Genomic DNA, 23,829 nt, shown 5'->3' on the forward strand with positions numbered 1-23,829 from the left:
AATTTGATGAGAAATCAGTTATCAGAAATCACAACAGTTCTGAGGAAGGGTCACTGGACCCAAAATGTTAACTCCGATTTCTCTTCACAGATCCTGCCAAACCTGCTGGGCTTTTCCAGCAACTTCTGTTTTTGTTTGATTTACAGCATCCACGGTTCAATCTGTTTTAACTTACTTTGATGTCTATTTTAAATCTTTAACACTTCACTGTGCAGGAATATGGTCCAGTTAAATTAGTAGAATTAAGACAAAATGAAAATTAATTAAAATGACCGGACTTGCATCTTCGTCAGGTCCCGATGGAAACATTACATGAAAGATGTATTTCCAACAGTGGTCGCATCTTTTGTTTACAGTGATTAAACGTGCACTGTCTCCAAATGACTGATTGCCTGCTCTCTCTCTCTCCCCACACTTTCCATGGGGGTTCTACACAAGGTGTACCCTAAAACCCCCCCCCTTCCCCACATAATCTCTCCAAGGTTGTATGTGCATGTGCTATTTGGAGACTTACCCCACAAAGGCAGCAGCAGTCTTGTTGGTGTGTACAAGGTTGGGGGGTGGGTGGGTGTTGGCAGGGGGGTGGGGGGGCAGGGTTGGACGGGTTTGAAGGGCGGTGTTGGACAGGTTTGGGGGCGGGAGATGTTGGGGGCAGTGTTAGACAGGGTTGGGGGTGGGAGATGTTGGGGGGAGCGGTGTTGATGATGCGGGTGGGGTGGTGTTGGACAGGGTTGGAGGCGGGGGGGTGGTGTCGGACAGGGTTGGAGCCAGGGGAGGAAGTCAGAGGCGGGGCTGGAGCAGGAGGTGGTGAGGGGCGGGGTTCAGGGCTGGGGGTGTTGGGGGGCGGTATCGGACAGGGCCGAGGGTAGAGGGGGTGACAGAGACAGGGTTGGAGCAGGGGGCGGTGTCGGACCGGGTTGGGGGTGCGGGTGGTTGTCATCGGGGGCAGGGGGTGTCGGAGAGGGGTATCGGACAGGGTCAGGGGCAGGGTTGTGGGTGGGGGGCAGTGTCAGACGGGGTCAGGGGCGGGGGTGTGTCGAGGGGGGTGGCGGTCGATGGGGTTGTGGACAGGGGGTGTCTGGGGGCGGTGTTGGGGCGGGGCGGTGTCGTACAGGTTGGGGACGGGGGTGTCAGGGCGGGGTTGAGGGTGGGGGCAGTGTCAGCGACGGGGTCAGTGTGGGGGGTTGGTGTCATACAGGGTCAGGGTGGGGGTTTGTCGGGGGGTGGTGTCGGAAGCGGGAGGTGTCGGGAGGGCGGGGGCGTCGGGGGGGAGTGGGGTCGGTGTCAGATGGGGCCGGGCGATGTTCGACGAGGTTGTGGGCAGGGGATGTTGGAGGCGGTGTTAGGTCGCAGGGGGTGTTTGGGACAGTGTTGGACTGGTTTGGGGGCGGGGCCGGTGTTGGACCAGGTTAGGGGTGGCTTGCGGTGTTGGAACAAGTTTGGGGAGGGGGGGGCAGGTAGGGGGAGCGGTGTTGGACCGGGTTGGGGTGGGGGGTGGGGTCTTGCACGCTGTCCTGCTGCAGTCTCCTGAACATGGAGCAGACTTTAAAAACTCCGAGCCCCAGAGTGCCCGCCCATCATGTTTGGATAATGAAGGTTCCCCTGTACAAGGATGTTGCCAGGGTTGGCAGGTTTGAGCTATAGGGTAAGACTGAATAGGCTGGGGCTATTTTCCCCTAGTCCATCAGGAGCTTAAGGAAGTCTTTACGGAAGTTTATAAAATCATGAATGACATGAATGGGATGAATAGCAAAAGGTTTTTTTCCCCAGGGTAAGGAAGTTCAAAACTAGAGGGCATAGATTTAAAGGTCAGAGGAGAAAGAATTTAAAGGGACATAAGGGGCAACTATTTCATGCAGAGGGTGTTGCATGTATGAATTGAGCTGCCAGGGGAGGTGGAGAAGACTGGTACAATTACATTTAAAAGGCATCTGGATGGGTACATGAATAGGAAGGGTTTTGAAGAATATGGGCAAAATAGTGGCAAATGGGACCAGATCAGTTTAGGGTATCTGGTTGGCATGGACGGGTTAGACTGAAGAGTCTGTATCCATTCTTTACATCTCTATGACTCTATGTTTGGCCTCTTGTGCATTCCTAATTATCATCATATCTTAATTTGTCTGGGTCCCAATTTCTACACCTAAACGACTCCACGTTGCTTCCCTCTTAACAATTTCCCTAAAACCATCCTGAAACCAAACGTTTGGTCGCCTGACCTATTTAGTTTGGTGCCATTCCTTGTCTTATAATGCTCATGTGAAATGCCTTTAATTATGGAAAATGTGACAAACACAAATTGTGAAGATAATCTAGATATCAAGTGTGCCACTTTGCAGCTAACATTGCTCTATTGTGCAAATGCTATATACTGTTTAGAAAACAATAAGACAGATACTATCAATCCCTTTGGTAATTAATAAATACGCTTCTCACCAAAAACTTCACCATATCGTGTACTTGATATCTGATTCCCTGAAGTGAAAGGGAGATGAGGAAGAAACAAGGTAGGGAAGAGCTGGAGGTTACTGGTTGACAGCTGACTCATGATTTCCCACTGCTACCAGTACACGAAGCCAGCAAGAAAAACCATTTAACAGAAAAATGGGATTTTGAAGCAACACTTCCATAGCCTTGATCATTCCATGGAAGTTGGAGTGGATGCTTTAATTTGTGGTGGTCTGTTACATTGTAGACAATCTGGTCTTCATGGGTATTAAGCCAATTGGGATTTTTGCAATCATCTAAGGAGATAGGAAGGAGGCAACGGTTTGCACATTCACTTCCAAAAAGGCTACTAGCACCTCAGTCACCTTGTGTTCTCGCGAATACAACTTCAAATCATATATTGATCAACAGTCCCATTCCCTGCAATTAATCAATCATTTATGGAAATTCATGAAAGGATCATGCATGTCAAGGTACAGATTTCAAGTAATTGGCCAAAGAAGCAAAAGCAATGAGGAAAAATAAACTTTTTCTATGTAGTGAGCATTTAGAATCTGGGAGGCAATACCTGAGAGTGTGAGGTAGGTTCAACCAATACAAAGAGCTACTTCAATGTATGAAAATGTCAATTTCAAAATACCTAGAAATGATTTGGGATTTTCATTTACTTAATAGTTCAATACATAGGCAGGACTTTAATAATATGACTATGCAAAAAAGATAAATATTGGTAAGAGGTATTTAGATTTAGGTTTAGTACAGCCTTGAAATTAACTTGCATAATTCAGAGTAGAATAGTGTATTGGAAACAGCTAGCGTTTGGAACATCTGCAAATATCTTTAGATACTGTGTAATACTTGGCATGCAGCTTAGAATTACAATATAAACATAATTTAAATCACTTCTTAGATCATCACAGTTCCGTCACTTAAAATGAAACATAATTTCCCAACTAGCAATAACAAGCTGAATCAACTGGAGTTTATTTACATTTGCACACACAATTATACTCTTATTTCATTGCTCCAACTACTCATTCACATTTCATAAAATAATAAAAAAAAACAACTAACCTCAACCCAGAGTAACTTACTAAAGTACCCATTAACCCACTAAAGAAAGAAAAATCTTCAACCTCTTTAGGTATTACTGTTACTGCACTATAGTCCCACCGGAGAGGTCACTCATGTCTTGTTATGCTTTCGTTTCCACTTGTTTTTTCCTTCATGCCACCTCAGTCTCCCACTTCATCTGCTCTCTTAGTGTTTTTAAGTTGATTTCACTCTATTCACTCCAACTTTCTTTTGCTTTCTCTTCTTCCATCACTGTCTAACTGACAGAAGCATAGCACAGAAGTGGGTATTTAGGTCACAGTACCAACTGGTCAACTAGCTCCTTCTCCTTTTCTTTTGCCCAATTTGAGGCCTGCAAATCTTCCTCAAGTATAAATCCAATGCCCTGTTGAAAACAATTTTCAAATCTGCTACTCTCACTCCTTTCAGCAGTGCAATCTGAATCACAACAACCGATTTCACAAACGTGCTTTGCCCTACGTTGCTTCTAACTCTTTTTTCCCCTCAGATATCCTCCATTTAATGACTTTTACACACTGAAAACAGATTCTTCTTATTTACTCTAACAAAGCTCTTTATGATTTTGAACAAATTTCTCAAATATCACAGCTTCAATGACAGCAACAGCAGTTTCTCTAACTTGTTCAAGTAACCAAAAGACTTTCACCTCGAGCATAATTCTGTAAATCCCTCTGCACCACCTTCCCCCAACCTTCTCTCTGACCTATCACCTCCATCCCCATCCCCATTCACCTATTGTACTCTTTGCTTCCTTCTCCCCAGCCCCAACCACCCCCCTCCCCCACCCGCGCCCCCAACCCCCCATTTATGTCTCCACCCTGGAGGCTCTCTGCCTACATTCCTGATGAAGGGCTTTTGCCCGAAACGTTGATTTTCCTGTTTCTCGAATGCTCCCTGACCTGCTGTGATTTTCCAGCACCACTCTGATCTAAACTCTGGTTTTCAGCATCTACAGTCCTCATTTTTGCCACCTTGTATATGCCTCACGAACTGTATTAAAGCCTAGAACTGGCTACCTGGGGCCTAGCCTATATTTTAAGATTTAACTATGAAACTCCCTTTAGAATTCTATGCTTCTATTCAAGACCCAATAATTCCTTATGCCTTTTTAAAAATGTCTTCTCAACTTGTCCTGGCACCTTCAAAGACTTGAGTATCAACACCCTCAGTTCTCTCTGTTTCTACAACCACTTTTACACTGCAATAACTATGCCGCCTCAATCTTCCTATCAAAAGCAGTTAACACCTCACTGCATTAAATTTCATCTGAAAACACGTGGACATAAAACAAAGATAAATTCCACCATTCAATAATATCATGGCTGATCTCTACCCCAACTTATCCCAGAGTCCTTGATTCCCTTAATAGCAGGGTGACAAATTCTGGATTAAAAAGAAATAAGGCACACTTTACATCGAAGGTCACTGGCAAGACCCTGGGAGTGACTGCAGCACGCAACCCGGCCAGATTCTGAAAGTGCCACTGGGACCCTTTGAGATTACTTTCTATGAATATAAGTTCAAACCATAACAGATATCAAAAAGAGCAGTGGGTGATATAACCAACTCTTGTGTGTGGGGTGTTGTTACAACCAAACATTATCCCCAGAACAATATCTCCTCGTTATTCTCCTTCCAGCCTTGGCTATTATTTCTTTTCATATTCATTTCAGCACTACTGTTCAGTTCTATTAGCAAGTCCATTAAAGGGTTACTTTACCTTCAGAAAATCGATATGCAGAAGTGCACTAATCTCATCAATCCTTCACATTACTTCAAAATAACTGAATAAAATTAGCCATATGTGAATTGTTCTTAACAATTCCATGTGGTTTCATCTATTATCCCACATTTTCCCAAATGCCAGTTAATTTTATGTTAGATCACAACCTCTAAAAGCATCCAAACCACAAATATCAAGATATAGCTGCTGGGTTTATTCCTTCTTTTCAGTAAGACAGGACATAACATTGGCAATGGCCCAGTTCATTTGGACCACTTCTATAACAGAGTCTGATTGGAAAACTGTGGTAAAGCCTCCATTCCACTCTTACAGTGAGGAGATGAGTGTGTATTGTCTTAATTAGAAGACATGGTTCCAACTCCACCACAACTCCTCCCGAAATGCAATTAATAAAATAGGGGCTTGAACACTAGTCTTAGACTGGTGACCATAACCACTATCATTAATTGCTGCAAAATCCCATCTGGTTCACTAATGTCCTTTAGGGAAGGAAATCCAATATCCTTAAATGGTCTAGCCTCCACATTTATCTCTATCTACCATGACAACTCTTAACTGCCTTTTGAAACATCCTAACAAGCCACTTCATTCAAAGACAGCAAATGCCAGTCTTGTCAGCCACGCTCGCATCCCATGAAAGAATTAAACGAGACCTTTCCTCAGGAAGCAATGATATATTTCATCTACCCCACAACATCCATCAGCATTGAGCAATAATAGCCTTTTAAGTGCTTCCTCTTCATCCACTTTTGATATTTTTCAATATTGTTCCTATCTTCTCCTTTACTGCTACACTGCATCTATGTATACGATGGAAGGGGATGCTGCCAAAGTACTCACTTAGTGTCTTAACCACATGCTCTGCCTTCATAAAATAATCATCTTTTTGGTCCCTAATCAGGATCACTTTTCTTTGGATTATCCTTTCATGTTTCTAATAGAGTTTGGTTTTCCTTTTATACTAACCACTAACCTATTCCCATTAACTCTCTCTGACCCATTTAATTTCCTTATGCAGATTTTCCATTCCCTTTTAAATTCAGCTTGACTTTCCAACAAATTGTTCAGCTTGGTTCTTAATTGAATTTTGAACCCAAATGATAACTATCATAATTTGCTTTGTCTTAAATAAAAACTGATACTTCTTTCTATCTCTTTTCTTTTGTTTATTCCATTTGTTTTCTCTCGCTTCGCTTCATCTGTCATTGGCTCCCTTACTTCTTTTATCTTTCAGCAATTATTTTTAAGCTAGTTCTTGTAGTTATGGAGTTGTCACACAATGAGCAGTATATAAAAGAGGAGAGAGCTACAGGGCATAGGTTTAAAGTGAGAGGAGAAAGATTTAAAAAGACCTGAGGGGCAACTTTTTCATGAAGAGGGTGATGTGTGTGTGGAACAAGCTGCCAGAGGTGGAGATGAGTACAATTACAATATGCAAAAGGCATCAGGATGGGTATATGAATAAGAAGGGTTTAAAAGGATATGGGTGAAATGCTGCCAAATGCGACTAGTCAGATTAGGATATCTGGTTAGCATGGAGAGTGGGATCAAAGGGTCTGTTTCATGCTATATGACTCCGACTCTAATGACTCCATTGGAAAGTATATGGAGTAGGACCATGAAAAGTGAACAAAAATTGGACGGTAGTATGTCCGAAAGGGAATAGAGGGGGAAGCTGACCTTTCAAAAAGGAGCAGAGAATAGATGGCTGGATTTTAGAAGGAGCAGCAATTTGACAAGCTGACTTCTGCTAAATCTTGATCAGAACTGACCCAAGAGGACCAGTGCACAAGGTCCTCATTTATGCAGACAGACATGACTCTTGCTCAATTTGAAATGTTAACTCTCCAAAGATGCTACCAGAACTATTGAGTATTTCAACCACCTTTCTATCTTCACTACCAAATAAAGACACATACTGTTTGCAAGTGTGAAAAGTGCTCAGACATATTTAATAGGAACTATACTAACCATATTTTGGCCAAGGAATATTACCAGGGCACAGTAGGAGAAAGCTTTAGCACACTTGCATTATATCCAAATGGATAATGCTTAACAGCTGACTGGATAAAATAAAATAGTAATTCACACTATATATTTTGTTAAACATTTTCCAATCCCTGGACTCTGTCTCAGATTTTAGCTATTTATTAATTGTATCAAATATACATGATCAAATTACAAGAAGGATTTTAGCGCAAGAAAACTCAGTAGTAGAGTAGTCTAAAAAAACTTAGAAAACCAACACAAAATGGAGAAATATGCTAGAGATACTCCAAAATCCAAGTCAGCTCAAACAGAAACAGCAAAACCTATTCTATTCAGACATTTACAATAATTAGAAGAAACTTGGTCAGAGCTACTTACAGAAGTTCACCTGGTACATCTTATTTTGTCTTCTATTTCATTTCTTTCTCTTACCTCCTTGATTCGCTTAACAAGTGCATTTTGATCAAAAGCCACTGCCTCCGCACACTGGCGTAGATGATCTTGGTAGCGTGAACAGAGTTTTAGGACTTGCTGTGAATCTAGCTTCTCCAATTTGTTGCCGCTGGTTGTAGTCTGACCACTTAATAGTCCTGAGAAAACACAAGAAAAATGAAATTAGATTACATACATAACCTATCAGCCAACTGACTAAGTTAAGCCTGCATTTTAGCTTCATCATATGATAGTTCACTGAAAATATCTTCATAAAGTAAATCATTCAAGAACAATTATATACAAAAAGGAAAAACACACAGATTCAAGTCGGAAACAAAAAATAAAGACACACTATAAAGAATAAGAGGTTACGTAGTTGGTCTCAGTCCAGCCAACAGTTGCCAGCAATGGCAATGTTTCTCAGCTTGCAGGTGAAAATCTAGCTGCAATACCATTGGGAACAGACTCCAATAAAGCAACAGAAAAAGGAAACTGGTCCTATTCCATTGTGCAGAGTGACTACACATCCATGTTTTCTCAAGGATAGTTCTAGGTTAACATACCCTGTCGCCAAAACAGTGTTCTTGAAAGAGTTTCCAGTACATCAAGGAACATCGTTGAATATTGTGATGTTTAATCTTTCCACGTTGGAGTATATTTAATGTATAAATGAAGTGCAGCGCAGAGTACATAGTTAAAGTCGCCTTGAAAAAAGGTGGTTGTTGAACCTCAAAATAGAAATAAGTATGGAGAAATTTCCAAAGTGTTTCTAAAACACTTATTGCTATTAACTTAACATAAACGGTGCAACATTTTTGCAGTTGCCATAGTGGAGACTGACTGAATAGAATACAACATGGAATACATGCAAAATTCAAGTGAAAATGGTGTTCAAACACACATAAGTTATTTCTTTTTGAAAAAAAGAATTTTCTATATTTATGACCAACTGGGAGAGAAACAGTGGAGGCAGAAGACCTATTAAAGGAAACAATAGCAACACGAAACAGAGCTGTTCGCACAGCATGAGCTAATTCAAATTTTGTTATTGATTTTTTTGTTGCAGTTGAAAAAAAAAGACGAGACAGTGGGTTGGAAAAAAAAAGTCCCTCTACACAGTGTTGCTTAGAAAGGGAGCTTGAATGCATAATGTGACATCACATTTATGGTAATTGGCTGCACATTTATTTTCTACTTGCTATGTATATGTAAAACTTCCGATACATAGCCTGGTAAAAAGTTTTCACTTTTTAACATTGAACAACCTACATTCTTCATCCTAGTTACGTTTTTGATCTCCCACACCGTGTAACCCTGGATTTGGTTTAGAATGCATGGTCACTACCACAGTTTACTTTAAAATCTATAGAAGTTTAATTATGGATATCTTTTCTCTGAAAAAATCTGAAGGAGGAGAGCATATTTTTTAAGCTTTGTACTGGAGTGTCTTGTTGACAATTACTTTAAAAAGAAGTTCTGATTTTGCCATTATTATTAACTATTGCAATTATTCAAAGAATAATTAAAAATTATTCTGCCTTATTAAAAATCAACAAGCAATATTTTTGAGAGCTCAGTTATATCCACTGCAAAACACAGTTTTGCTCACCTTGTTCTTGGGATTGGGATCTTTTTTAAATATTGGTATTAAATTATTTGCACTACAAATGATTACAGTAGAAAGCATACACTTCACTGCAAACAAATATGCATTGTAAATAATCACAAACATTGATATTTGCTTTTCAACATATTGTAGAATTAATTTAAATGTTTTAAATGTTTATTTTCAAACTGAATGCACATTGCAGAGTTTATGTCTGTCAAGCAGCTTCAATACAGCCTTTCATAATTTCAGCATAAGCTACTCTCAAACATTTGCGATTCAACAGCTGTTGATTAGTTACTTCACACTACACAGTGGATTACAAACAGGAATTCATCAGCAGTATTATACATTTCTGAATTAACAACTGTACATTTCACATTCTTTCACAAGTTCTGGAATGCTGAATGCAGCTTTGGGTGATATTTCACAAGTGCATAGTGTCTCAGTGTTTAACTGGCATGAAATAAATTTGCTTCAGAGAGGATAAGATACAATAATACAAAAACAATTGAAAATAATTGAGACCTATAAAATATTCTGAACATAACTCAATAGCTTGCACAGAAATACTAAATATTGTTTTGAAACATTGAAAATGTAGCTGAAATCAGCATTCTACAGCCCCTACAACAAAATGAAATGAAAACCTGCACGTTTGTAATTAATCAGAGTAAGAGCATCTTTTTTTTTCCCCAGTTAGTCAGTTGGGATAAAAGTATACTAAGAGCATTAAAAGGAAACGATAAAAAGAAATTTGAACCTCTTCCCTTCCCTTCTATTCATAACTCAATTGCTCAATGTCCAAAGTTAAATCTTTATATTACAGAATGCCATTAGTGGTATATTGTACTTGTCTGACAAAAGCTGAGCAAAACACCAGCTTTGGTGCAGTATAGCAGGAGCTTTGGAGACCATAGGCTAGATTTTCCTGTCTTCAATGCCATAGACAGGATGTTCGAATATGCAAACCTCTGGTTGTTTCCGCTGTTGCGGTCCTTGTGGTCCCTCAGTGCTGCAGGCCCAAAGGACCAGTAGCTCTGGACCTTTGATGGCCATTGGGACAGGTGGGTTACACAAAGGCAAGTTGGAGACTGCAAAAGCATCCCACAAGGATGTAAATGAAAATAAAATATCAGAGCCACATTTCACAAGTACATTAACCTGTTAAGGTCCAACATAATAACTCATCAAGAGACACTGAAAAACTGTAATTAATGTGAAATTCTAGCTTGTTACTGTTGTGTGCAATTATTGAGAATGACTTGAATGCACAACTGAAAACTGGTCATTTCTAACCAAAACCTCAGTTGCTTTTAGAAAAAGAAATGGCAATCATGTCAAATTTAAAAGCCTTAAACCAATGATTCAAGTAACTGACCCACATCCAAGTTAAATAAAACTGTCACAACGGACAAGAAACCTAACAGGGTGTCAATTTCTTGAAAAAATTAAATGAATTGACCCATTTCAAAAACAATTCATGTATTTTCTCTTAAACCTTTCAAGCAACCCTGCTCTACAGAGGACGGTCTGTGAGCAAATCAGTATAAACAAACATCACTAGGACCTCTTTTGGCCCAAAGCTCATTCCAAACAGGAAGGTGTAGTTTATATCACACTAAGCCCTCATATTGACAGAAGAATTCTCAACAGACCAGCTTCATTCAAATAAGCTAAGAGACCAACTTTATCTTTTTTATAAATTTAACTTACTTTTCTAATCAACCTATTCAGGGATAGATTGAGTGAATCCTAAGAAGGGTATAAAGGCAGTAGGAGTATACTTAAGAAGGAAATCAGGAGGACAAAAAGGGGGCATGAGATAGCTTTCGCAAGTAGAGTTAAGGAGAATCCAAAGAGTTTTTACAAATACATTAAGGACAAAAGGGTAACTAGGGAGAGAATACGGCCCCTCAAAGATCAGCAAGGCAGCCATTGTGTGGAGCCGCAAGAGATGGGAGAGATATTAAATGAGTATTTTGCATCAGTATTTATTGTGGAAAAGGACATGGAAGATATAGAATGTAGGGAAATAGATGGTGCATCTTGAAATACGTCCATATTACAGAGGAGGAAGTGCTGGATGTCTTGAAATGCATAAAGGTGGATAAATCCCCAGGACTTGATCAGGTGTACCCTAGAACTCTGTGGGAAGCTAGGAAAGTGATTGCTGGGCCTCTTGCTGAGATATTTGTATAATCGATAGTCACATGTGAGGTGCCGGATGACGGAGGTCGGCTAACATGGTACCAATATTTAAGAAAGGTGGTAAGGACAAGCCAGGGAACTACAGACCAGTGAGCCTGACGTTAGTGGTGGGCAAGTTATTGGAGGGAACCCTGAGTGACAGGATGTACATGTATTGGGAAATCATGTCTCACAAACTTGATTGAGTTTTTGAAGAGGTAACAAAAAGATTAATGAGGGCAGAGCGGTGGACATAATCTATATGGACTTCAGTAAGACATTCGACAAGGTTCCCCATGGGAGACTGGTTAGCAAGGTTAGCTCTCATGGAATACAGGGAGAACTAGCCATTTGGATGCAGAACTGGCTCAAAGGTCAAAGACAGGGGGTTGTAGTAGAGGGTTGTTTTTCAGACCGGAGGCTTGTGACCAATGGAGTGCCACAAGGATCGGTGCTAGGTCCTCTACTTTTCATCATTTATATAAATGATTTGGATGTGAGCAGAAGAGGTTTAGTTAGTAAGTTTGCACATGACACCAAAATTGGAAGTGTAGTGGACAGCGAAGAAGGTTACGTCAGATTACAATGGGATCTTGATCAGATGGGCCAATGGACTGAGGAGTGGCAGATGGAGTTTAATTTAGATAAATGAGAGGTGCTGCATTTTGGGAAAGCAAATATTAGCAGGACTTATACACTTAATGGTAAGGTCCTAGGGAGTGTTGCTGAACTAAGAGACCTTGGAGTGCAGATTCATATCTCCTTGAAAGTGGAGTCGCAAGTAGATAGGATAGTGAAGGAGGCATTTGGTATGCTTTTCCATTATTGATCAAGTACAGGAGTTGGGAGGTCATGTTGTGGCTGTACAGGACATTAGTTAGGCCACCGTTGGAATATTGTGCGCAATTCTGGTCTCCTTCCTATTAGAAGGTGTTGTGAAACTTAAAAGGGTTCAGAAAAGATTTAAGGATGTTGCCAGGGTTGGAGGACTTGAGCTACAGGGAGAGGTTGAATATGCTAGGGCTGTTTTATCTGGAGCGCTGGAGGCTGAGGGGTGACCTTATAGAGGTTTATAAAATCATGAGGGGCATGGATAGGATAAACAGACAATTTTCCACAGGGTGGGGTGTCCAGAGCTAGAGGGCATATGTTTAGGGTAAGAGAGGATAGATATAAAAGAGACCTAAGGGGCAACTGTTTCACACAGAGAGTGGCACGTGTATGGAAGTGTTGGAGGCTAGTACAATTGCAACATTTAAAAGGCATCTAGATGGGTAATATGAATAGGAAGAGTTTGGAGGGATATGGGCCAGGTGTTGGCAGGTGAGACTAGATTGGTTGGGATACCTGGCTGGCATGGACAAGTTGGACTGAAGGGTCTGTTTCCATGCTGTACATCTCTATGACTCTATAGAGCAGGTGGGACTGAACTAGCCTCTCAGTCCAGGGGTAGGGACACTATTCCTGAGTCACAAGGAGGCCCATTAATTTCAGACTGCAATTGAACTGAAACTCCACCATGCGCCATGGCAGGATTTGAACCTAGATCACCAGAACATTACCTGAGTTTCCGGATTAATAGTCTAGCATTAACAGCATTATTAATTCACTGTAAGAGACCAACTTTATCACAACCTATAGGTAACTGAAATCAAGTTAATCTCATTTCACCATTAGCACCTTCTTAAATTGGAGAAAGTTCAAAAATGATTTACCAGGATGCAGCCAGGACTAGAGAGTTTGAGTTATAAGGATAGGCTGGGACTTTTAATGAGGGGTGACATTATAGAAATTTATAAAATCATGAGGGACATAGATAAGGTGAATAACAAAGTTCTTTTCCCTAGGGTGGGGGGAGTTCAAAACTAGGAGGCATGTTTTTAAGGTGAGAAGAGAAAGATTTAAAAGGAACCTGTGGGGCAGCTTTTTCACACAGAAGATGGTTCATGTATGGAATGAACTGCCAGAAGAAATGGCAGATGCAGGTATAGTTACAACATTTAAAAGACGTATGGACAGTTACATGAATAGAAAAAGTTTAGATGGATATGGGCCAAATGCAGGCAAATGGGACTGGTTTTCATTTGGGAAACTTGGTTGGCATGGATGAGTTAGACTGAAGGATCTGTTTCCGTACTGTCTGACTCTATGACTCTAAGGGTGTTGCATAGTTAGAATCAAACTTCAATTACACACCAATTTTAAAATTCACCTATAGCATTCACGACAACTAAAGTATATTATTCGTGCAGCGTACCACTGGATCATTTCTCAATCTGTCACTGACAGCCTGGATCACATACAGTTGCACATAACCAAGGCTACAACCTAACAATTTGACCTCAGTACTCTACAAAGAGTTGTCAGGTTTCCACAACATAAAGAAATTGTACTGGTTCCCAAGTTTTCAGTTTAAAAAAAATGTTCAAAGGATGTGTCACTTCAAAGTTTGTGAGAAGATTTGTAGCTCGGGTGCTCGTTGTTGTGGTGGTTCTGTTCGCCGAGCTGGGAATTGCCGCGAAAAATACTGGAGGAAACAACACAGAAGCGCTTCACAGGAGGGTCCCAAGCACTGAGGATGTCACCTAGACAGGGGACGAAACGTCTGCAACACAAATTCCCAGCTCGGCGAACAGCACAGAACCACCACAACAACGTGTCAATTGCTAAACCTGTGTTTATTGCTTATCCCTAATTGCCCGAAGGGGTGGACAGTTGCCCTCTTGAACCACTTCAGTTCTTGGGGGGTAAAGTACACCTACAGTACTGTGAGGGAAGGGCTTCCAGTATTTTTCATCCAGTGACAGTAATGTGGCTTGGAGGGGAACTTGTAGCTGGTGGTGTTCTCATGCATCTGTTCCATAGTCCTTCAGAGGTTGTAAGTTTGGAAGCTGCAGTCAAAAGGAGCACAGGTGAGTTGCTGCATGCATCTTGCTGATGCTATGCACTACAGTGAAGACAGTAAATGCTGAAGGTAGTGGATGAGGTGCAAATCATGCAGGCCAATATATTCTGAATGACAAGTTTCTTGAATATTGTTGGAGTTGTGCTCATCCACATAAGTTCCAACTATTCCAAACTCCCGATTTGTGCCTTATATTTGGTAATACAGGCACTGGGGAGAAAGAAGGTGAGTTACTTACCACCGAACTCCTATTCTCTGACCTGTTTGTGTAGCCACAGAGTTTGTTTGGTGGTTTGGTTCAGGTTCTGGTCAATGGTAAACCCCAAAATGTTGATAGGGGGTGGGGGGATTGGTAATGCCATTGAACATTAGATTCTCTCTTGTTGGAGATGTTCATTGCCTGGCACTTATGTGGCATGAGCATTTTATGCCACATCAGCCCAACTAAGCCTGGATATTCTCCAGATCTTACTCAGGTCTCAAACCTGAGACTGTTAACTCTGTGCAACATGCAGTCAGATTTGCTACCTCTTGGAAAATAAACAGAGCCTGCATAATTTCCATTAAACTGAATGCTCACCACAGGCTGCATTTCAGTATACAAAACTGTATTTAGATTAGCCTTAGTTTGAATATACAGTATGTACATCCAAAAATAACACTTTCAGCAACTGTTTCAAAAGTAATTGTACTTATTATGCAAATCATGCATGTCAATTAAGGTTTTAAAAAAACTCAGTGACAAAGCATTTTCTTGAGGCATTAAATAAATTGCACACTACTCAAACAAAGCTCAGTCCAGCCTATTTATACCCTAGCTATTTTCACTAAGAATTTAAGGCTGACAAGTTAACCTTTCACAAGGCAAACAGAAGTGTAACAATTCCCATAGTGACCAAAAGATGTTTGAATATGATAACATTAAGTTAGCAATCTCACTCAGAATGAGTTCAGAATTTTTTTTGTTGGAAACAGAAAACAAAGTCTATGTTCTATGTTTCCAGTAGGGGGTGCTGAGTTGGAGATTCACGTTGTTTCAGACTTTGTTCTACATCTGGCTGTCCTATGTCTGAACTATTGCTATTAGTGACAAAATGGCCTAACCAGAAAAATGTTTTCCATTTCTAGTGCTGAAGGTCAGCTTGATAAATTCAAGTATCCACTATGAAACAAACTGTAAACATCCAGCTTTCAGCTTCATGCAAGCAATGTATTTCGTTTTGAGAGAGTCATTTTCGTCAGAAACATTGTTCAAAAAGTTTTATAAAGATATACTTTATTGTTGCTAAATTTGAAGCAATTTTCTTTTTATATTTGCCCCATAGGCTATATCCTGTGCCATCACTTGATGAACATACTATTGAGGTAAACAAATGCTGGAAATTGCACATAAAACAGGTTCATTCCATTCCCCACCCCCATAGAACACACCAATAAAATCACTGCAGTAAAAATAATCACAATCTCAACTGTACATTTTGCATTTTAAGGAGCTAATTTGTGAATTAACAAAGCAGCAATATCAATTTTACAAATGTGGAATAGCAAAATTTGAGGTTATAACCACAAAACACTGGCCTCAAAAGAATAAAGCCATAAAATCAACTTGATTTTAAAAATCTGACTTTGTTATGAAGGTTTGCTTATATCAAATGTTAATTTCTAGCTCATCAGCTGGACACATATATTGTACTTTTTAAAAAATACAGTTTTTTTTGTTGGAACAAGAGACTTCCAGCAAGTGGCCAAATCTAATTAACGTCAGTCCATCTCCTGCATTCCCATTCCACTGTAAGGAAACAGCAAATCTCCAAAACTCGTTAAAGGCAATGGCTCACCTATTGATTGTAAATTACTTATTCTTACACCATCAGTGAGCTATCTAGAGAAGCACCTACAGTATTCAGCAACTGAAAACAAACCATTCCAAAGCTCATCATTCTTTCCTATTGTGAAGATTATCTTCCACACTAGATTTGATCAAGCCATAATTGAAAAATACAGTTTGTTTGAATTACTGGTAGTTGGAGTGAGAAGTTGTACGACAAACCAAGCTCTCTCTCTGTGCTCAAATTATGTTTTTTTGGACTTGACCAGCAATTGAGTGAATCAAAATTACACGATACTGTAGGAATAGAAGCTCCTGCCTACCCTTCTTGCCTTAACAAAAATCTTGCACACTGTCTTCTAATTTGGCTGCTCTATTTTTCTGCAGTAGGCAGAAATTTTTAAAGAAAGACTTCAACTCCACAGCAACATCTGTGGGATGGGGTGGGACACAAGAAATATTAGTCACAGCTTTAAACCACTTTCTGTCTTGTTTTCAAGGCTTTGGGTTCGACCCATGGTTACCAACCCTCCCAAAATGACCAAGAGTCCGTGGAAGTCAATAGCAAATTCCTGGCGATTCAAAAAAGCATTTTAAGAAATTTTAAAACAATATTTTAAGTAAATCACTCATATAATTTTTACTGAAACTTTGGCAGAGAGTCAAGCTGATCAAAACAGTGATCTCACTGTATTGAGGATGTAGTTCACAGCCAGTTATGTAATCATTTAAACTTGCTATTCACTTGTATCTGTACCACGCATGTGTACTGCACACTGCTGCCCCTTTTCTCACCAAAGCTGAATCTCAAGGAGAAAAGAAGCAAATGGTGACAGACTAAGTATCTGTAAAAATAGAACAGCGTTGACATGGCCTTGGGGCAGTAATGGTTGCTCAGTGGTTAACACTGCTGCCTCACACTACCAAGGGTCTGGGTTCAATTCCACTCTCGAGCAAATTCTGTGTGGAGTTTGTACATTTTCCCCGTGTCTGCATGGTATCCTCCAGGTGCCCCACTTTTCTCCCACAGTCCAAAGATGTGCAGGTTAGGTGGATTGGCCATGCTAAACTGCCCACAGTGTCCAGGGATGTGCAGGCTAAGGTGGCTTAGCTACAGGAAATGCAGGGTTATAGGGATGGAGTGGGTGTGGGTGGGATCCTCTTTGGTGGGTAGATGTGGACTCAAATGGGCCAGATGACCAGCTTCAACACTGTAGGGATTCTATGATTCTACAAAATCTGTAAGCAAAGCACATTGAAATTCTTGAACATAAGTGAAACAGCGCCATATATAAAAACAAGGTTTTTCTTAAAGAGACAGAGGTGTCACAGCCATCACAGCAGTATTCAGAGATGAAATAACTGAATGATCATCCAGTGAGGCTTTGTGGGTGGAGCTAAGAAATAAGAAGAGGATGGTGACATTATTGGGGTTATACTATAGGCCCCACATAGTCAATGGGAATTAGGAGGAACAAATATGCAGAGTCACTGGGAAGAGTTGCAGGAGCAATAGGGTTGTCACAGTAGGGGATTTTAATTTTCCTAACGTAGACTGGGACTGCTAGAGCATTAAGGACTTAGATGGAGTGGAATTTGTTAAGTGTGTTCAGGAAAGCTTCCTCAAGCAATTTATGGAGGGTCCTAATCGGGAAGGGGAAAAACTCTACCTACTCTTGGGAAATAGGCAGGACAGGTGACAGAGATGACAGTGTGGGAGCACTTTGGGACCAATGATCACAGTTCTATTAATTTTAAAATAGTTATGGAGAGGGACAAAACTGGTCCACAGGTTTAGGTTCTAAATTGGGGCAAGGTGAATTTAAATGGCATTCGACAGGAGCTTGCAGGGGTTGATTGGAATAACTTGTTTGTGAACAAGGGGACCTCTGGCAAGTGGGAGGCTTTTAAAAGTGAGACAGCTAGAATTCAAGGTCTACACGTTTGCGTGCAGGTGAAGGGCAAGGTTGATAGGAGTAGGGAACCCTGACAGGAGATATTCAGGCTTGACCAGAAAAAGGTGTGGCTCAGATACAGGCAGCTGGGATCAAGGGAATCCCCAGGAGTTTACTGAAGGAGGAAATCAGGAGGGCGAAAGGGGACACGAGATAGCCTTGACTGAGAAGGTTACGGTGAATTCAAAGTGGGATTTTAAGTATATTAAAGGAAAAAAAAATAACGAGAGAGAACAGGGCTCCTCAAGGACCAAAGTGGACATCTATATATAGAACCGCAGGAGATGGGCGAGGTTTTAGATTAGATTACTTAGTGTGGAAACAGGCCCTTCAACCCAACAAGTCCACACCGACACTCCGAAGAGCAACCCACCCAGAACCATTCTCCTACATTTACCCCTTCACCTAACACTACGGGCAATTTAGCATGGCCAATTCACCTAACCTGCACATTTTTGGACTGTGGGAGGAAACCAGAGCACCCAGAGGAAACCCATGCAGACACGGGGAGAATGTGCAAACTCCACACAGACAGTTGCCTGAGGCAGGAATTGAAACCCGGATCTCTGGCGCTGTGAGGTAGCAGTGCTAACCACTGTACCACCCAAAGGTTCTCAAATGAATATTTCTCCTGTGTTTATGATGGAGAAAGACATTGGGAACTTGGGGAAGTTAGTGGTGATATCTTGGGAACAGTCCATCTCATAGTAGATGAGGTGTTGGATGCATTATATGAAGGTGGATAAATCTCTTGGTCCTGATCAGGTATATCCAAGAACTATTCAAAAGGCTACAGAAGAAATTGTGGGCACCCTGGCTAATAATCTTGCATCATTGTTAGCCATGGGTGAGGTCCTGGAAGACTGGAGGGTAGTGAATGTTGTGCCATTATTCAAAAAGGGCTAGAAGGGAAAACCTGGGATCTATAGACCAGTAAATTTCATATCTGCAGTCGGTAAGTTACTTGAGAAGATTCTGAAGGACAAGATATACACGCATTTGTAAAAATACCTCTCAAATTTCTTAGAGTGTTGTGGCTACTAAGGATAGCTGGTCGTGTCGTTTCGTGCGTCGTAGTAGCCACACACGCAGACAACAAGCAACATGAATTCGACTGGGACAACACTACTATCATAGGGCAAGCCAGACAGAGAACAGCCAGGGAATTCCTAGAGGCATGGCATTCATCCACAAACTCCATCAACAAACACATCGACCTGGACCCAATATACCAACCACTACAGCGGACAGCTGAAACTGACAACCGGAAGCGGCAGGGACAGACCACTATAAACACCGGAGGTAACATCAAAGAAGCGCTTCGCAGGAGGCTCCCAAGCACTGATGATGTCGCCTAGCCAGGGGACGAAACGTTTGCAACAAAAACTTTCAGCTCGGCGAACAGAACCACAACAACGAGCACCCGAGCTACAAATCTTCGCACAAACTTTGAATTTCTTTGAGTTCTTTGATGAAGTGACCAGGAAGGGTGACGAAGGCCGTTGTCTATATGGATTTCAGTAAGGCCTTTGATAAGGTTCCACATATTTGGCTGTTCTGGAAGATTAGATTGTATGGAATCCAGGGCAAGCTGGCAAACTGGATACAAAATTGGCTTAATGGTAGAAAGTGGAGGGTAATAGTGGAAGGATGCTTGTCGGACTGGAGGCTTGTGACTAGTGGAGCGCCTCAGGTGTTGGTGCTGGGCCCATTACTGTTGGGAGCAGGAACAGAGAAAACTGGAGTTTAATTTCCATAACATTCTGTTGTTTAACAACATAAATTTGATGGAGTGCAGCGTTTCAGTAAGACAGCTCACTCCCACCTTCTCAAGGGCTTATAGGAATGGGGGATAAATGCCTCCGGGGTCAGTGCTGGGCCAATTACTGTTTGTAAATTATGTCAATGATTTGGATGAGAATGTTCAAGGCATGATTAGTAAGTTTGCAGATGGCATTAAAATTGGTGATATTGGGGACAGCGACGAAGGTTATCAGAAATTGCAGAAGGACCTTGATCAGCTGAGGAAGTTGGTTAAGAAATGGCAAATGGAGTTTAATATAGATAGATGTGAGGTCTTGCATTTTGGAAAGTCAAATCAAGATAGGAGCTTGATGGTGAATGGTAGGACCTTAAGGAGTTCAGTGGAACAGAGGGACCTTGGAGTTCAGGTTCACGGTTCCCTGAAAGTGGAGTCACAGGTAGACAGGACAGTGAAGGTGGCTTTTGGCACTCTGGCCTCAATCGGTCAGGGCACAGAGTATAGAAGTTGGACAGTTTTGTTGTAGTTGTACAGGACAATGGTGAGGTCGCACTTGCTGTTCAGTTTTGGTCACCTTGTTATAGGAAGCATGTTATTAAACTGGGAAGGGTGCAGAAGAAATTTCCAAGGATGTTGCCTGGACTCAATGGTCTGAGTTATAGAGAGTGGGTGGACAAGCTAGGCCTTTTCCTTAGAGTGTAGAGATTGAGGAGGGGCGGAAATCTTATAAGAAGATCATGAGAGGCATGAATAGGGTGAATGCACTCAGTCTTTTTCCCAGCATTGGGGAATCGAAAACTAGAGGGCATCAGCTTAAGGTTAGTGGGGAAAGAATAAAAGGGAATCTGAAGGGCAACTATTTTTTAAATAGAGGGTGGTACATATATGAAATAAGCTGCTGGTGTAAGTGGTTGAGGTGGGTACATTAACAACATTTAAAAGGCATTTGGATAAATACATGGATGGGAAAGATTTAGAAGGATATGGGCCATGTGCAGGGAAATGGGGTTAGTATGGAACAGTTTGGGCCAAATGGCCTGCATCTGTGCTGTAGGACTGTATGAGATTATATTCTGTAGTAGATTGAGGGCAATGTAGACATTTTTTATGTTGTATTTGCCTCAAGTATGACACTGAATCTTAGAGAGGAAAATAAATGCTTCTACTGCTCAGAATTATCAGTCTTTTAACCAGGGCAAAAGTCATTAGACAAGGGAAGGTTGGTAATTCTATGGAACAGTTAGGAGATTGTTATTATGTACAGGTTAAACTAAGACTGATAGGATCAAAGACATGATCATTTTCAAGAGAAATAAACTCCTTGTCTAGCTTCAGCCACAGTTGGCAACCCTGACGCTAGCTACAGTGAGAGGAAATAGTAAGCTACAAACAGTGACCTGAGTTCATATGGCCTGTAACCCAGCCAAACTTATACTTCACTGCTCTGTAATCTGAATGTGCGTGAGAATTTCAGATACATAATTTAGAGCATATAATTTAAATATTTTACCTAGGCTGGTTTTAGTGTAATACAACTAACCTCGAACTTTGTTAAACTCAAGATAACCTGCCTGGCTAGTTCCTTCTAATCACAGAATTAAAAATACTAAAGTACACATTAAACTGGTGAAGATATCCTAATCCAAAACAAAACCCTGTCATGGTCAAATGAGGAGTGGGGAAAAAAGGAGGGAAGTCCTTCAGCCCCTCCTTACCAGGTTTTGACAGCTCTTTTAGTGATGACTGATAACCAGACAGACAGAGATGAAGAGGATGTTTTTCTCAGAGGATAGTGAAACCTTGGGACACTTTGCCTCAAAAGGCAGGTTCTTTGAATATTTTTAAAGTGGAGGTCAATAGATTCCAGTTGGGAAAGGGAACCCAAGATTTTCAGGAAGTAGGAACAGATTACTGCTGATGCTGGATTCTGCACTGAAAACAACAAATGCTGGAGTTCACAGCAGGTCAGACAGCATCCATAGATAGAGCAAGCTAATGCTTAAGAGTCTAGATGACTCTTCTTCAGAACTGAAGTGAAATGAAGTGTGGAGAAGACAGCATTTATGCTATAGTTTGGGAGTGTTGGGGTTCTTTGGGATAGTAGCTGTAGGGTGCTGGTAGAGAAAAGATGTTGATAGTCAGAGTGATCAGAATGGAATAATGGCAGAACAACGGTGTGTCTCCTGCCAGATTTGAAAGGACAGTAACTGGAATGGGGGTAGATCGAAAAGTAGAATTTGAAACAAACAGGTCAGCCATTATTCTTATTAAACAGTGGCAGGATCACGGAGTCAAATGGCCTACATCTGCTCCTATTTCATACACATGTATCAGCAAACGGGAAGATGATTCATCTTGGGTTTCACAACCTAGATTCTTTTCATCAGCTTAGCCCAGGCTTTAAATCTGAGGCTCAGTTTCTACAGATCAATATAATTGAGTCATCAAACAATCAATACATGCATCAGCAGATATCCTATGGTGTTAATAATCATAGGTCAGGAATACCCAAATTTACAAACAGAGGAATGTAATCTTCAGGTCCGTTGATACATATGAAATAAGAGCATATGTAGGCTATTCAGTCTCGAGCCCACTTGTTACACTTTGGAATGCACAATGCATTATTCTGCTGGCGAGACAAACAGTGTACAGTTACAAAGTCAAATTACTTTTAAATCAACTGCTTTAAGTCAATTTTTGGATTAGTGGTGCTGGAAGTGCACAGCAGTTCAGGCAGCATCCGAGGAGCAGCAAAATAGACGTTTCGGGCAAAAGCCCTTCATCAGGAATAAATGAAGGGCTTTTGCCCGAAACGTCGATTTTGCTGCTCCTCGGATGCTGCCTGAACTGCTGTGCTTTCCAGCACTACTAATCCAAAATCTGGTTTTCAGCATCTGCAGTCATTGTTTTTACCTGCTTTAAGTCAATGTTTAACTGATGACTGGTCAGGAATCTTTACAAATTTAATCTCAGAGCATGCACTGCTTAATACTTGCTGTTACTGGTGCAAAACATATTGCACTCACACCTAGACTTCTGCTTGTGTTAACGGAATGAAACTGCTCTAATCGAAGTCACAAACAATACTTCGTGTCTATTCACCATCCCTTGTTCCAGCTGGTTTCCAGTCTTTAACTACACAGTTCTCCTGCAATGTCCCTTTTTGTCCTGCTGAATGGGACTATCCTTGTCTATCCAGTCACAGACAAATAATTTCCTGCAAATACCTGCTCCTTCACTTACATCTGGATTCCCAATGATGTACCTTGCTACCCTCCTGTTTCTTGAATATATTTTGTTAACACTAATATAATCTGACTGACTATATCAGATTCTGAGACCAATCATCTGATGAAGGAGCGGCGCTCCGAAAGTTAGTGTGCTTCCAATTAAACCTGGACTATAACCTGGTGTTGTGTGATTTTTAACTTTATATCAGATTCCACATGTATTGGCCTCATCCAACCCTGCCTCTCTCCACCTGACCACACGAGTTGACAATCTGTTTATCCGACACCCTGTTTTGGAGGATTTAAAATTCCCACCAATTAAGCAATGGCTGCAGCCACCAATTCCATTCCCTCTTCACTGATTCCATTATACTCCATAACCAGTGCTTCATGCTGAATCAGATGATTTGCAACCGTAATATTTTCAACGAGGTTTAACTTTCAACTCCTTTTCTTCTGCATTACTTCCATTGATATATCACCCGTCTCTATCCCTGTATGTTAGCTCATCTGCTACAGAAACCTTATCCATCATTTTAGTACCTCCAGAATCAAATTTCCCATGCACTCCTGATCATCTTACCCTTTGGAAACTTGAACTTGTCCAAAACTTCGGACTGGATTAGAATACAGGCAGTA

The 23,829-nt window shown here is 41.1% G+C and overlaps 1 protein-coding gene across 2 annotated transcripts in view; it reads right to left on the reverse strand.

Moving 5' to 3' along the window:
- The window catches only part of borcs5 (BLOC-1 related complex subunit 5), a 93,896-nt gene that overhangs the window by 18,103 nt on the left and 51,964 nt on the right, over window positions 1–23,829 (reverse strand). For both annotated transcript variants that reach the window (XM_043709462.2, XM_043709461.2), the window contains one exon: window positions 7,709–7,866. In XM_043709462.2, coding sequence (XP_043565397.1) covers window positions 7,709–7,866 — 158 coding nt within the window. The remainder of the gene's footprint in view (window positions 1–7,708; window positions 7,867–23,829) is intronic.

This window comes from Chiloscyllium plagiosum, unplaced genomic scaffold (assembly GCF_037043375.1).
Source record: "Chiloscyllium plagiosum isolate Xiang-an unplaced genomic scaffold, Cpla_swu_hap1 HiC_scaffold_19, whole genome shotgun sequence".
Classification (NCBI taxonomy): Eukaryota; Metazoa; Chordata; class Chondrichthyes; order Orectolobiformes; family Hemiscylliidae; genus Chiloscyllium; species Chiloscyllium plagiosum.